The 16,784-nt window shown below is 35.2% G+C and overlaps 1 protein-coding gene across 5 annotated transcripts in view; it reads right to left on the bottom strand.

Annotated features, from left to right (window-relative positions):
- Nucleotides 1-468: 468 nt before the first annotated feature.
- Nucleotides 469-16,784, bottom strand: part of CAPRIN1 (cell cycle associated protein 1) — a 46,035-nt gene continuing 29,719 nt past the window's right edge. For 4 of the 5 annotated variants that reach the window (XM_077114366.1, XM_077114368.1, XM_077114369.1 and 1 more), the window contains 11 exons: nucleotides 16,662-16,748; nucleotides 16,071-16,226; nucleotides 15,877-15,985; nucleotides 14,031-14,092; nucleotides 13,254-13,364; nucleotides 12,883-13,032; nucleotides 12,124-12,274; nucleotides 4,948-5,142; nucleotides 4,389-4,489; nucleotides 3,935-3,998; nucleotides 469-2,386 (listed from right to left, as the gene is read on the bottom strand). In XM_077114366.1, coding sequence (XP_076970481.1) covers nucleotides 2,322-2,386; nucleotides 3,935-3,998; nucleotides 4,389-4,489; nucleotides 4,948-5,142; nucleotides 12,124-12,274; nucleotides 12,883-13,032; nucleotides 13,254-13,364; nucleotides 14,031-14,092; nucleotides 15,877-15,985; nucleotides 16,071-16,226; nucleotides 16,662-16,748 — 1,251 coding nt within the window. In that variant the 3' untranslated portion in view covers nucleotides 469-2,321. The remainder of the gene's footprint in view (nucleotides 2,387-3,934; nucleotides 3,999-4,388; nucleotides 4,490-4,947; nucleotides 5,143-12,123; nucleotides 12,275-12,882; nucleotides 13,033-13,253; nucleotides 13,365-14,030; nucleotides 14,093-15,876; nucleotides 15,986-16,070; nucleotides 16,227-16,661; nucleotides 16,749-16,784) is intronic. The other variant, XM_077114367.1, reaches the window with a different exon arrangement.

The following is a 16,784-nucleotide window of genomic DNA, read 5'->3' as shown; positions in this document are numbered from 1 at the left end:
ATTATTTTAAAAATATACATAGAAATAATCAAATAAATACTAACACCTTTACACATTAACATTACACATTCACTTCACTTCACTAATCCAAGTTTGAAACCTAGAAGACCTTTCTCCCCATCCCATCTCTGAACTGATTCACAGAGAACATATAAAGAACTTATTTACTTCAATTTCCTAATTTTAAATGTCACAAAATTATTTTCTACAGAGAGAAAATTTAGTTTTATAGGTTTGTAAGCATATCATCATTTATGGATTACCCACTAAACCACAAATATTCTACTCAAGCCATTAAAATACAGCTGGCATATGGTTGTGGTACATCCCAGGCAGATGTCATTTAAAGCACACAAGGGAAGGTGCTAGCAAAAAAAAAAAAAGAAAGAAAGAAAAAAAAGAAAAATACTCATTTGCAAAATTATAAACAGATAACCCTTCCAATATGATGTACCACAACCACAAATGATAAGTCAAGAACTTATTTTATTTGAAAATAAACATTGAAGATCCCCATCCCTACAACCCTATAAAACTTCTGAATGTGGAATGTTCAATAGCCTATCCATTTGTAGTAAGTTAAAAAAAACAGCAAAAACTCCAGTTGTCTGATGATGAATGTTGGAGATTTTTTTTTTAAGTTGATGAGGCAACTACTAGAAAAAAAATCCTTAGCTAAAAGGCTGAAATAAAATTCAATATCTGCATAGAAAATACCATTAATTTAGTAGCCTTTGCTTAATAGATGGTATTAATTTCCCATGAAGTTAAAGCAGGATTCAACAAGAAGCAGCATTAAGTTCACAAACACACAGAACTAGTGCTCAAACTGCTAACACAAATTCCAACATAGTACATAGGGAAGGCTAAGTCACTACTTAACTGTCCATTCTCTATCAAACTTGCAACTTTCCCTATGCATCCAAGGGAAGACATCACCACTTTGAATATAAACGCCTCCATGAGAAAGGGAGAATTCAATTAGAGTTAAATCAGAGAAAAGATAAGTGTATGTACTACAGAAATAACTGCTGTGAGATAAGCATAAAATTTGTGACACTAACAATGCAAGCTAAGTGTATGTACTAAAGAAATAACTGCTGGAGATAAGCATAAAATTTGTGACACTAACAATGCATGGGGTAAATCACATAAGCTGCTAGTTGTCGAACACCAGTGTTTCAAGATACAACTTTTATAAACATGTTTTATTTGTTTTGCTTATACCATCAAAACTGAAAACTACTTGTCATTTCCCAAAACGGGGAAATCAATCTAAAACACATACTGGTGCTTTTTTAAAAGAGAGTAATTTAAAGGGGTGGTAGCAGCAGGCATTTGATATCTTTTTTCTTTTAAAAACCTTCAGACTGCAGGAAAAACACGTGACCAAAAGTGTTATGATTATCCATTAAAGATTTTCATCAGTACCTGTATCAATTTAGGTGACATTACAGCAAAATTCAAGAATTAGTGAAAGACAATGTACAGGTCATAAGGAATGATAGATGGTACCAATCCTTACAAAAGTCATTGTCAAAGAAAAACTGTTAAGTGTTCAAAAGTATCTAAATAGCTCACATTAAATACAGAAGCGGCCATCCAGATCACATCCCATTTTTGTTGTGTCTTTTTTTCAAAAAGTGCCAATCAAAGCCTAATTTTGCATTTTGGCTTTGTCTTACATAGTATCAGATGTTAAAAAGCAATTTACATGTTTTTAACCACAGTAGTTTGGCCAGATGATGAAGAGTGCAGTGTCAAAGTTGGTAGCCAGCCTTAAATGTGTGATCAAGGGCCCATGCATAATTTGATATGCATTCGAAACATTCAGTGCTCCAATTTAACTGGAAAAGCTGTGAAATGCAGCTCTTCTGCAAACCACACTCCACTCCTTCCATCTTCCTTTCATGGGATGTATTTTAGTTTCCTCAATTACCACTGAACAACTCTAGGGCTGATTTGTAGATTTTATCCACTGTCAGAAAAGTCAATCTTGCTTTTTCCAAACCACTTCAATTAACTATGAAGATATTATCACCCTATAAAATATGTTTTACTCCTAAGCAAGGGTAAGGAATCTATCATGTGCAAGGCTCAAGATGACGCTTAGGACAGAACATGCAGATTAAAAATAGTTTCCTTCCATATCCAGGTAATATAAAGCTGACAACTGTAGTCCTGTCTTTATGGGATGAAAACAGTCCCTTTACAATAAGTTGCCTGAAAGGGAGAACAAATAGATAATAACTCTTCTGGTAACATATTATGGTACACTGGCCAGTGTGTTTTGGCGATTAAACATAATCCTGTGAATCAGATTAATTCACTTGCTGAGTGTTCATTTGCGGCATCCCTCTGTTGGGTCTTGGGGGCCCTCCACGACCTAGAAGACAAAAATGGTATTTGGTTTTTCTTTCAAATATTATTTGTTTTGCCTTCAAGCAGATTTTCATCTGAAGTCAAGAAGCATCTGGGTAGCTTGTCACCACATTATTAGGTTTAAGAGGTCAATTCTTCAGTGTTCAAGTTTCACCTGTTCTGAAGTTGTCACGTGCAAATTTGCTCATTGTTCTCTAGCTAAAAGAAGAGTAGAGCTAATGGAGTATTCCACCAGTACTCATTCATTCATTCATTCAACAAATATTTATTGAAGACCTACTATGTGCCAGGCACTGTTATCAGGAGTTGAAAATAGATACAGCAGTAAAGACAGACAAGGTACCTGCTCTCTTGGAGCTTACATTCTAATGTACACTCTAGCTTACATTTCAGTAGTAAATAACATCATACTATCAAAATTAATAAAAGCACCAGAATGAAACAGACCTTATTACCTAAACTTAAAAAAAAAAAAACTACAGAACATTCAAAACTGTATAATGATTTGTAACAAATAACTTCTTACATGCTGTTAAAACAGATTTTTAGCTATCAGTTAACTTTCACTGAATATGCTACAAGATGGGGAAGAAGAATAAAACCCACAATCACATGCAAATATCCTTTGAGATACTTCTAAGTCAAGTCAGTAATTCCCCAAGTGATCCATTAATAATTTTTAAAAAAGTACCTTTTTGCTGGCCAATTTCTGCTAGTATTCAAAATCAAAGTACCTTATAATTCCTCCTTAATATGCATTTCACACATCATGGCCAATATCTAAAGGAAACCTTTTCAGTGTTTAACTTCCTTCAAATCAGAGAACCATTTAGAACTTTCAATTTTATGAAAAGCTAGCTCTAATTATTAAGTAGGTTAACTTCCTGTACAAATAGGAAGCAATTTTCCTACCTTAATAGACAAACAAAACAAAAAAGCACAAAGCCTATAATTTTTAAGTATAATTCATTAAGCTAGTCAGGAATATGAAGCTTTTGTTTAAAAGTCAGCAATAACTTGATATTTATACCACTAATATTGAGCCAAAAGAACTCATTTCAATTAGTTCTTTCACATCTAAATGGTTCTCTAAATATAACTATAACTCATCTGGCCATTAAAAGGTTTCTAGCCTTAAAATATAATATGCAAGTTTCAAAAATGAAAGAGGAATAATAAATTTATATAAATGTTCAATCTCATTCCAAAAATGTCTTACAAAAATGTATCAGTAAATACTTCCTAAAAACTTCTAGCAGGATTTAGGACCTGAAAAATAATTTCCAGTTGAAAAAACACTTTTTTAAAGCAGGAGAAAATGTTCTAATTTTCAAGACAATTTAAATAGTAACAGGGAGTCATTCAAAAAATTAAAATTTGGGTTCAAGATTAAAGTTTTAGAAACAGAGCAATTCATTTAAACCCTAGCAACAAGGCTGGAAAGGATAAATGTACTCCTAACAGGTAACCTACATGCAGACTATGAACAGCTCCTCCAAGGCCAGAACAGAAGCTCCAGTTAGGAGCTAGGATCACCACCACAAAATATTACCTCGTGGGGCTCCCCGTGGTCCACTCTGCCCAGAGCCTCGCTTGAAATTCTGCTGATATCCATCCTAAAAGACAAGCTAGTTAGTATGGAAGAGAAGTAGTATTTTTCTGAATGTTTACCCACCTATATATCTATTTTTACAGTGCTACATGAAGAATACAGATTCATCCTTATCTTGAGGACATTTCAGTGTATCACAGCTAAAAGTTAGTTTGTAATAGTTGTACTTGTATGATTGTCTAGAACATTCGATGAAATATACTTCTCTACTAAAAAATCATTGCTTTCAACAGAATTTATTCAATGAGTATCTACTGAGTACTAAGAAAAGCAAGTTGTGTGCAAAAGTACAAATTTGGTCCCAAATAAGCTACTGAGGTCCATCATGCACTATGTCACTCCCTTTCATTGGTTTATTTAGATAAGGTTTATATATTATAACTGCTTTACCTACCCGCTGGTAGCCAGAATAGTCCCGGGGAGCACTGAACTGAGATTGCGTATAACCGCTGTTTGGAGTGTTAGAGAATGAAGGGCGGTAACCATCATATCCTCCTAAAATTTAGGAAAAGAAAATGTTTTTCTTTTCTTCATAAAGAACTTGTGCTTTCTTATTACTGACCAAAAGAAAAACTGAAAATCCCAGAAGCCATGCTAAGTTATTCAAACTAATTTAAACTTCCTGTCCTGATCTAATTTTCTGAATGTTAACTGACATTAGAAAATGAAATTTTCACCCACCCAGGCACACACAAAGAAGGAAAAAAAAGGTCTGGTAATGTGTGGAAAATAAGTATCCCCTAGAAACAGTGGTAGACACTGGTCTGACTTAAAAAAAAAAAAGTCATTTCCAATTTTGTCATTTAAACGACTATCTCAAAACATAGTAGAATTGTTTAAATAGTACAGAAGAGGTATATGTTTCCCAAAACAGAGGAAAACTTCTCTATCTTTTGCAAATCAAAAAATAATTTAAAATAGTGAAAGGTCATCAGAACTTTTTTTTTCTTTACCTCTGAATCCATTGGCAGGGCCCCGATATCCATTCATCAAACCTCTAGCACCACGGGAGCCTCCACGAGACACACCACGGCTGTTGTAATAGGGCTGACTGCTACGAGGAAATCCAGTATTCTGCTGCGGAGGCTGCTGGTGATTACCAGTCACAGGATGGGGCTGGTCCTGGGAACCATGGTAAGTGCCAACTACTATAATAAAAGAAATACACACACACACACAAACAGCTCACTATGATTTTAATTTGTTCTCTTACTCTTTCTGATTTAAGTATTTTATATAGTACCCTCAGAGTTTAATTCTGTCTTTAGAGAAATTTACATACTGTCAATAGGGAAAACTACACATTAATGAAGTCCCCATCTTCATCCTACCCATAGATTAAAAATTGAAGGGCGTAAAAACTAGCAATAATTCCAAACCTTTGAATCAGGGGACACAATTACATACTCAGAAACAAATTATCTGAAAGGCTATGCAGTTAAACCTCTCATATTAAGACATATCTATTTACCTTTTAGCACAAGAGACCCACAATAATTCAAAATATCTCACATGCCAAAAATACTTGGTACAATTACATTTTGTGGCATTTAATTATTCCTCTTCATTATAAAGAAACTTAGCGTAGAAGCTCTTTAAGTCCCTTGGTGGACTTAGCGAAACATACAAAACCAGGCTCTTCCATAGCTAGGCAGCTATATGGTAGCATATTCAATTAACACCTATCAGCAGAGGTCTTCTACTTATAACCTTTAAAGTGTTTGTAAAGCATAAATTCTAGCTTGTAAAAAACAGCCAAACATCCTGACTATCCTGGCCATCTTGCTCCTGACTAGATATTAAATGAAATCTAAACGAAAACACACTCATTTGTTCAATATGGGAGTGCCTGCAACATGCACTGTCCTAGACACAAGAGATCTGAGGGAACAACACATACAGAGACCTTGCCTGAACAGAAGTCTTATTCTAATGGCAGATAATAAATGAATAAATACACATACAAATAAAAACATCTATAAGGTGTCACGCAATAAGTAATGACAAAAAGTAAAAAAAAAAGAAGGATAAAATGAGTGATCAAAGTGAGCTGACTTCTACTTGGATAGGGCAATGAAGGGAAGCCTCTCTGAGGAGACATTTGAGCACAGATCTCAAATTAAGTCAAGAAGAACAAAGCATGCAAACATTTGTGGAACAGGCAAAAAGGAAATAAAGTGTAAAAGCCCAGAGACAGTAGAGAACTTGCTGTGTTTGTAGCCAGAATAAGTCTGTCAGTAAAGAAATGGTGTAGGATATAGACAGGATAAAGATAGGATCTTGAAAACTAATGTAAGGACTTCAGATTTCTTTTCTAAAAGTAAAGGGAATGGTGATCCATGGTCCTAGGTTATCCTGTTATGTGGCAATGGATATGTTGGTCTTTCGGGGCTTCTCTAGGTTCCACTGACTTCCATATCCTTGCAACAGCTTTCTCTCTGAATTTCATTCTGCTTATAAAGGACTCTAGTGATAGGATTAAGACCCATCTTGATTCAGATGGGTCACACCTTAACTGAAATAACCTCATCAAAAGGTCCTATTCACAAAGATGAGTAAAACTACAGATGAAAATAAACAAATAATAGGAGGACAAAGGTTAAAACAAATTGGGTAAATGGAAATACCAGTGGTCAATGAAAGGGAGGGTTAAGGAGTATGAGGTGTGTGAGTTTTTTCTTTTATCTTTTTATTTCTTTTTCTGGAGTGATGCAAATGTTCTAAAAAATGATCGTGATGATGAATACACAACTATGTGATAATATTGTGAGCCACTGATTGGAAACCATGTATGGAATGTTTGTGTAAGACTTATCAATAAAAATATTTTCTTAAAAAAAAGTAAAAGTAAAGGGAAGCCAATAAATTTAAAAACAAAAATTAAAAAAAAAAGTAAAGGGAAGGCAGTGGAAGGTTATGAATAGGTGAGAGACATCAGATTTAAATTTAAAATGATCACTCTGGCTACTGCATAGAGAACAGAGTAGGCTAAAATAAGAGTCGAGGGAGAACATTAAGGAGACAGTTATTATCATCCAAGTAAAACATGATGGCCACCTGCACGCATAGTAATTGATGGTTTTTCAAGTATTCTTAGGCCTAATAAATAAAAAATGCTTTAAACTCCTTCTTGGAGGAGTTGGTAAGGAAAAAAAAAAGACGTCTTCCCTGGATTAGGGTGGCAGTGTGAAGGTATCAAACAGGCAAGAGATACAGGTTGATTTAATGTTTTTATTTCAAATATCCAAAAATGTTCTGTGAATTTTCATAATTTATGTATATTTCAAAATGATAATAAAAGACAAGATCTGGCTTAAGTATTTCATAATCAGTTAGGGAGGTCAAGAGGAAGACAGTTTGAAATCAACAACCACAAAAGGCAAAATAAGTCAAATGATATATAGGAATCACTTTTACATTGAATACACCATTTGAAAAGAAAAATGGCTAAATAACAAACAAGGCCTCAAAATATTTGTTACTTATTCACAACCAACTTATGAGGTTCATAGCACGGAATGGTTAAAAGAGCCTGACTGCAAGAAGCCCAGCTTTATCACTCAGAAACTGAGCATAGCGTAAGTGACAAATTTCTATCAGATTATGGGATATTGAACATCCATTTTGATTGGTGTTGCTTAACACTACATGGGTATGGAAGAATTTACTTCCAAAAAAGTCTGTAATGTCAGTCCAGCTCACTCAAGTAACTGGACCAATGGAAAATTTCTTATTTTCAATCTAATAAAATAAAAGTATTATTCCTCTGATTTTAGCAAACTATCTCAGCTTTTTGTGGGATACCAAAGTAAATTCCTAAAAATTAAATAACCAAATATTAAAGACGACATTTCATCTCTTAAAAAATTAAGTAATATGGGCGGGCCACGGTGGCTCAGCAAACAGAGTTTCCACCTGCTATGCGGGAGACCCAAGTTCAATTCCCAGTGCATGCCCATACAAAAAAAAAAAAAAAAATTAAATAATCTAACATGCAGGATCCAGTGGTATTTACATAATTTTGAATAATGAATAAGCCCACCACTGGAGCTCCTAGTCAGCACTGCTCATCTGGCATTTTTGTTTTTGTTTCGTTCATCGGCATTATAATTTGGCTTTATAAATGGTTCAAACCCTACCCCTTACTACCACATCTGCCTGCGTGGGGCATAAAGTAACTGATTATTCATTATTTTAGACCAGATTTCCTTACCAAAATTCACTGATGCATGTAGTGGGAGAAACAGGACGGAGGAGTAAAAAAGGCACAATAGCATAAAACAATATCCACAAAATTGAATTTTTACTGTATCTATTTGAGAAAAACAGCACAAAGAAAGCAGAAGAGAAAAAATCTATAGAGGAGCACAGAAAGATCAGAGAGTAACTTGATCTGCAGAAAGAAAGATTCCCAGAAAGGGTAAATAGTTATTCTTAAAATTATAAATGTATTTTAAAATTTATATTGTTGTACAACTCTGTAAACATACTAAAATTCTTTGATTTGTGTTTGCACTGAGTGAATTTTAAGGCATGTTACCTATATATGAATAAAAATGTTAAGAAATCTAAAAACCTCTATCTACATTAACAAGGATGATGGCTGGCCAAATTACCATCTTACTTGCCAACAAGGACTTTGTTTCAAAAAGTCTATCAAATATAGCCACCATGAGACTTTTGCATGAAGTTTAGTAATTAGCACAATGAGAACCAAAATAACTTTCTTTTCAATTCTGCCCTTTGTATGCCTAATTCGCTGACATGTATCAGGCTAGCAGGCTTAAATCAATTATCAGTTAAAAGCAAAGTTTACCTTCTGTGTGAGACTAAACCAAGAAATGTTTATTTGGTACAAAATTTATATTTTGACTAGTGCATTTCCTAATTTAACTTATATGGACAGTTTAACTGAATACATAAGTACACGGAACCTTGAAGAGGGCATGGGATTGTAGGTTTATCCAGGTTAGTGTGATGCCCCGATAAATCCCAGAGTGATTTGAACAGTGAATAAAGTCAGTACTTGCAAAGTCCCCTTGGGGAAATGGGGAGAAAGTGGAAAACATTCAACTTCCCCATTTGGAGAATTCCTGATATTCTTGCAAGCGGTGGGGTCAACCAAACCAATAGGCCAAGCCTTCAATCTTGGGGTTTGTTCATATGAAACTTTTCCCCACAAAGGTTAGGCTAAGTCTACTTAAAATTAGGCCTAAGAGTCACCCCCAGAGAACTGCTTTTGTTGCCCGGATGTGGCCTCTCTCTCTCTCAGTCAACATGGCAAGCAAACTCACTGCACTTCCCCCTCTCTACGTGGGGCATGACTCCCAAGAATGTGGACCTTCCTGGCAACGTGGGACAGAAATCCTAGAATGAGCTGGGACTCAGCACCAAGGGATTGAGAAAATCTTCTTGATCGAAAGGGGGAAGACAGAAATGAGACAAAATAAAGTGTCAGTGGCTGAGAGATCTCAAACAGAGCTGAGGTTATTCTTACACATTATATAGACATCCCCCTTTTTAGTTTAAGGTGTATTAGAGAGGCTAGAGGGAAGTGCCTCAAATTATAGAGCTGTGTTCCAGTAGCCATGTTTCTTGAAGATGATTATGTAATGATACAGCTTTCACATTGTGACTGTGATTGTGAAAACCTTGTGTCTGATGCTCCTTTTATCTTCAGTTTGGACAGATGAGTAAAAAATATGGATTAAAAAAATAAACAAATAATGGGGGAACAAAGGTTAAAATTAAGTGAGTAGATTGAAATACTAGTGGTCAATGAAAAGGAGTGGTAAGAGGTATGGAATGTATGAGTTTTTTATTTTTTTCCTTTCTTTTTCTGGAGAGATGCAAGTGTTCAAAAAAAAAATGATCATGGTGATGAATACACAACTACGTGATGATATTGTGAGCCACTGATTGTAACCATGTCAAGAATGTTCATATGTCAAGAATGTTGTTGCTATGTCAGTTCACTGTTTATAGAAATGCCCTATCTATAGAAATGTGCTGGTTTGAAAGGATGGATGTCCCCTAGAAAAGCCATGTTTTAATCAAAATCCCATTTCATAAATGTAGAATAATCCCTATTCAAAACTGTATGCTTGAAACTGTAATCAGATCATCTCCCTGGAGATGTGATTTAATCAAGAGTGGTTGTTAAGCTGGATTAGGTGACATGTATCCACCCATTTGGGTGGGTCTTGATAAGTTTCTGAAGTTCTATAAAAGAGGAAACATTTTGGAGAATGATTCAGAGAGGGCAGAGCATGCTGCAGCACCACGAAGCAGAGTCCACGAGCCAGCAACCTTTGGAGATGAAGAAGGAAAACGCCTCCCCAGGGAACTTCATGAAACAGGAAGCCAGGAGAGAAGAAGCTAGCAGATGACACCGTGTTCGCCATGTGTCCTTCCAGATGAGAGAGGAACCCTGTGTTCACCATGTGCCTTTCCAGATGAGAGAGAAACTCTGTGTTCAACAGGTGCCCTTCCACTTGAGAAAGAAGCCCTGAACTTCATCAGCCTTCTTGAACCAAGGTATCTTTCCCTGGATGTCTTAGATTGGGCATTTCTATAGACTTGTTTTAATTGGGACATTTTCTTGGCCATAGAACTGTAAACTAGCAACTTGTTAAATTCCCCTTTTTAAAAGCCATTCTGTTTCTGGTATATTGCATTCTGGCAGCTAAGAAACTAGAACACACACAAATCAACAGGTCACGCCCTTGATCTTGGGGCTTACTTTTGTGAAGCTTATGTAGGTAGCAGAGAAAATTAGCCTACCTATAGGTATGCCTAATTACTTCTGGAGAACCTCTTTTGTTGCTCAGTTGTGGCTTCACTCTCTCAAAGCCCAATTCTCCAAGTGAAATCATTGCCCTCCTCCCTATGTGGAACATGACATCCAGGGGTGAAAATCTCCCTGGCGACATGGGAGATGACTTCCAGGGATGAATCCGGCCCTGGCATTGTGGGATCAACAACTTTATCTTGACCAAAAGGGGGAAAGTATAACTAATAAGTACCAGTGGCAGAGAGAGTACAAATGGAAATGGAGTCGAGAGGCTACTCTGAGGTTGCTCTTACACAAGCTTCAGTTAGACCTTGCTACCTATCATAACCTGCCAAACCCCAACCAGGACCATACCAGCCAATCCTAAAGAATATCTAGGACAATAAATAAGATTCCACAAGGGTTACATGCACTAGAGTAACTGTCCAGAAACCTAAAACCTCCAGATGGGTCCCTGGCCTCTCCAAAACATCTGATAGTTCCATCTCCCTACCCCATATTAGTGACAGCCCCTTCCAACATGAAAAAGTTAGAATGGCCATAGGCCAAATACCCCTGAAGTGTGGGATAGAAAGATCAAAAGTGATGGGAGTTATTCAGAGAAGAGAAGATAGGATTTAACAAATGAATATGACTGATGAAATCAATAAACTGATACCTCTTATAGTCTCTAGTATCTTAGAGCAGCTAGAAGTAAAAACCTAAAATTGTGGAATCGTAACCCATGTCAAATCCTGAAATATGTCTGCAACTAATTGTAGTGCTGTACTTTGAAACTGATTGCTTTTTTGTATATATGTTATTTTCCACAAAAAAGAAAGAAAAAAAGCTGACTGGGTGATAAAAAAAAGATTTCTTTCTTCTAGCCTTCTAAATTCTGGAGCAGCTAGGAGAAATCTGAGAGGATCGTATGGTAGCCAGTGACAGACTCTGGGATCTGTCCTGTAACTTTCTGTTGAAGAATGCTTTGAAAATTATTGCTTTTTATTTATTTGCTTTTATATATGTTATACCATACAATAAAAATTTGTTTTTAAAAAAGCAAAGTTTATCAATTTGGGTAACAAGTCTAATTCCACTAAAATCATAATAAAACAGAGATATTATGAAAGCTCACTAGCCAGAGAAATGGATGTAAGACCTCCAAAATGCACATAACTTACATACAACAAATATGGATTTAACTCAGTATCAGCAATGAAAAAATCCATACAGTCTATTAGTAAAAACAAAAACTCTGGTACATCACCACTCGAAAGTTTAAACAAACCTAACGATGCCTTACAATAATTGTATTGAAACGTGAATAACTATGAAATAAGACCAAAATTCCAACCTGTTTGAAGCTGTTCTTGCTGAAGTTCTGTTTGTTCTACTTGGTGAGGCTGACTGGAAAAGCTCTGGTTATAACTAGGCTGGTACTGATTTTGCTGCTTTAAAGTTTCTGGTTCATTAACAGGAGGAACTGGGGCATTCATATTGAACACCTGTAAATGAATAAAGGAAATGAATAGTTCATCTCTTTAGATGTTAATAATTTCCCCACTTTGAAATTGGTATCTCAATGCCGGTTTTACCACAAACATAAAAAACATTACAAAAATCTCAAACACACATCACAAAACTCAGCTGGTGAACATCAAAGTGGGAGAAGTTACAAACACCAGATAGCACTTAGTAAAGGAGAGAATAATGACATGCTTGCTATGAAAGAGAATCAGGAATTAAAAATCTAAAACAACGTTTTCAGTGGCCTCAGAAATAATATATATTAAAAACCTTTTTAAAAGGTACAAATCCCTGATACAATACCACTTTCAGAAATTTATCCTACAGACTGAATGAATATTTAATTCACTGATTTTAATTTTCAATTTTATCGATAATTTGACCAAAAATTAGCACTTTAATCATATCAAAAGGGTGAAACTATAGAGCAAGATATAGGTACCTAATTTGTAAGACTCAGATCTATCTCTGGGAACTAAAATGATCAGTCTATAGTCAAATAAATATATGCCCTATAGTTAAGTAGATGGAAACTCAAGCTTAGTTCACACTAGAACACTAATATTAAATAAATTTATTTCCTTACCGTCTGCATGGATTGGAATGGAGCTGCATTTACATTGATTCCACTGCTATGTAAAGGTTTGCTTGTCCCAGCCTGGAACACCTGAGGCTGAGAAGCAGCAGGAAGGGATGATGATGCTGTAGTCTGGTCTGTATTTAAAGAGATTGTTGCCTAAACACAAAGTGAATAGATGCACTTTAGTAGTAAACTAAACTAAGTGATGTCTGCTACTACCTTTACCATAATATTTACAAACTCAACTATTTCCTAAAAGGAAAATACTATAGTACATGCATGAGACCCAGAAAGGATTTCTAAAATGATGGTAATTTACCTCTGCCAAATTCATGAATAAGTATCTCATCATACTTATATCTGGTAACAGAACTTGCCTGAATCTGGTCAATTGGTTCCTTTTGTGGTCGTTGCTCTGTAGCATGAGAAGGCTGATACAAGGGCTGAGGTGCTGTGTACCCCTCACTTGTGGATGAAACCAAAGGAACCTAGACATAAGTAAAGAAATGAAGGCTTCTTTCTCTCTACAAAATTGACATATAAAAAATACACCAACTCTCATATCAATAGGGCTAAGAAAGAGATATATTTGTTAAAGATGTGAAAAACTAATACTACCTACTACCTTTCACTTTGAATTTAGAGATTATAAAACCTCATTGTGTGTGTATATATATATATATATATATATATATATATACATACACATACTTATTTTTTTTGGGGGGGGTGAATGGGCCAGCTATAAAAACCCGACTCTAGTTACAATGTTCCCCACAATTGCTCCTAAGGTAGCAAAATCTGCACCAAATTTTAAAATTATGAAGTATGAAACATCTTCTGAAATTCTCCTCAGGAATAAAAAAATAACTTCTTCCTACATTTATAATAAGTTACCATGAATTCAAGAATTAAAGAAGAAACTGAAAAAGTCATCAAAAGAAAAATGAATGCAAACATGGGAAAAAAGACTAATAGCTTATCCAGACCAATGAGGGAAAAAAGACTAATAGCTTATCCAGACCAATGAATTTGTACTTAAAGGCTTTGACACTGAGCAAATTTGCACTTAACTTCTCTATGCTAATTAAGAAAAGAGACCCAAGAACTGGTTTAAAACAAAGCTAAAAAAAAAAAAAACTTAAATCACTTACCTGTGTAGCTTCTGGTTGTACAGAAACTTGATTAGGTTGAGCAAGTCTAGATTCAGAATGAACTGCAAAATTGACCAGAAAAATAAAAAAATAAATCACATTTCTTAAATTCTCACAATTGCTTTCATTTTGTGTTTTGTAAGGATAAGGTAAAATGTGTGTTTGTAAGGAAAGACTAACCAAGAAGTAGAGCAGAACAGAGCAGACTCATTATCGATACTTATTCATGAGAAAGAGCCTTTTAGAGCAGAAACTATAAAGTAGCATTTCTCTTATTCAGGACCTTGATAACATTCAGTTAATATTTTAACATTATCAACTTCCAATATAATTAAGAAAATGTTTCCACAGGAAAATTTTTTAAAATATAAACATACCTTCAAAAAGGTTATATTGAATTCACTGTCCATTTTACCGTCAACTCCCATTCCCTCCCTCCCCCACTACCCCAACTACAGTTAAAGAATAAAAAATAGGGCGGTACAATGGTGGCTCAGTGGCAGAATTCTCGCCTGCCATGATAGAGACCTGGGTTTGATTCCCGGAGCCTGCCCATGCCAAAATAAAATAAAGAAAGAACTTTGGGTAGTCATTTAGAAATCACCTGTTTTCACTGGAGGATCCAATGGACTCAGCACTACCAAGATATCTAGTCTTACAGGTTGTGTTAGCTCTGTAAGTATTGACTCTATATTCCTTAATTTAGCAGCTAAAGAAACCACACATTTCCCTCCTCTGAAAGAACTCAAAAAATAAACACTAATAACTTTGATTCCTTTTTAGAAGGCCTAACCCTGGATCTGTCTTCAAACTCATAGTAGAGATATGACATATGTATTCCCTTCAATTAAGAGAAATTCTAACTACTTAACCAAGCTAGCTTTGTCGTTAGACATACTTTTAGTCACCAAATTCTTTTAGGACATTTAAGATCATGCAACATTAAATACATTACTTCACATGTTCCACTTTTGTGCCATTAATGCTGACACATTCTGAGGAAAAAACAAGAAGACTCAAAATTACTTATAGTCTTGAAGAGAAGGTCTACTTAACCCAAATGCAAGGTGCTATTACTTCAAGTAATGATAACACCATTAAGAGTCTGAAACTCCAACTGTCTTCTCATTTCTCTTACCCTTTTTTTTAGTTTGTTTTTAGTTTTTGTTTTCTTCTTATCCTTTACTTTTAATCTGTCCCTTATCAACTTCATTGTTGTATTTCATTTTTATGTAGGCAATAAAATGTACAGAAATTCTTCTAAAAAGCTCCACACATCCTTTAGAGAAAGACACTTAAATTATTTACATGCCTGCATAATTTTAAAATTTAAAAGCCTAGCAAAAATCCATTTATTTAAATTATAAGAACAGGCAATACTGGTCTGTGGTGTTAGGAGTCAAGAAATTGTTACCATTAAATTGATAAATCAGCAAATAAAGGGATACTTATTATTCAAAAAAAAAGAAATTGTTACCATCAGGGGAGGGGAATGGACAAGTGACTGCAAGGGAACACAAAGTGGGTTTCTACGGTACTGGTAACATTTCCTGTTTCTTGGCCTGGGTGCTGATATGCTTGTTCAGTTTGCAAAAACCCATCAAGTATGTGTTTCGTTTTCTGCATGTGTATATATTCCAAGAAAAACTTTAAAAATAAAGCTATGGAAGTACATTTATAACTCACATTATATGAACAAGAATAACATTTCTTATCAAATTAAGATACAAGATCTGAATGTTAAACAATCATTAAAAGGAAAAAGAAAAATGAATTCAGGAAACCTGAAAGCACTGGCCCCTATACCTTCTTAAATCAATGTTACATAAAATGTAACATTACTAACCTGGAGGGCAAACAAGCTGGGGCATGTCCATGCTTTGTGTTGGATTCATGGGTTGTGCAGATACAATGGCAGGATCAAGTGTCTGGTTTTCAAAATCCAGCATTGAATCCTAAAGTTAGGATATAATGGAATTAAGTCAGATAATATAAACACGTAAACCCTCTGCTATAGTATCTGATTTAAAATACACCTACTTGTATGAAATTATAGGGCCCCTGCATTTGAGCCATAAGATCCTGCACTCGCTGTCTTCTCACAAGGGGATCTGCCTGAGCCACTGGAGTCAAAGAGTGAGGTTCTGGTACTGAAGGAGACGCAGCCTGTGGTTGCTGCTGGAGTGAATTTACCACCTAAAGTGAGGGAAAGAGTGGGGAGTTAGGTAACCAAACAGTATACAGGGTGAAAGAAGAGCCCAAGATGACACTCCACACCTTCCCTATAAGGGGGGCCTTTCTGAAGCCATTAAATATGTTGGATTGCAGATTTTTACGAAGCAACCTGATATCACAGTAACAAAAATAATATAATTTAATAAAATAATCCATAGAAAATTATATAAAATAAATTTTTGTTGTCAAATCAGCTAAGGTAATTAAATATCTATAGGGATAAGCAAATCACCTTTTAAATTTTTAAGTGATTAAATCTTGTACAATGAATTTGGTATTATAATAAATATACTAAAATGCAAAGACTAACCATCTTAATTGATTCTCAGGAGAGATTAAAAACTACTAAAGATAAAATCATAGTCTTGCCAAGAGAGAGAACTAGAGAACGCTTACCTCAACTGTTTCAACCGTCCACTCATCTACCTGCTCCTTTTCACTGCTGCTGAACTGTGTTTCTGCCATAAATTGTCTATTTACATACTGCAAAACAAAATGAATGTTTAAGAACTCTACTTG

Source organism: Tamandua tetradactyla, chromosome 8, assembly GCF_023851605.1.
Source record: "Tamandua tetradactyla isolate mTamTet1 chromosome 8, mTamTet1.pri, whole genome shotgun sequence".
NCBI classification, from domain to species: domain Eukaryota; kingdom Metazoa; phylum Chordata; class Mammalia; order Pilosa; family Myrmecophagidae; genus Tamandua; species Tamandua tetradactyla.
Note: the sequence above shows the minus strand (reverse complement) of the source record. Positions and strands in the feature narration are given on the sequence as shown.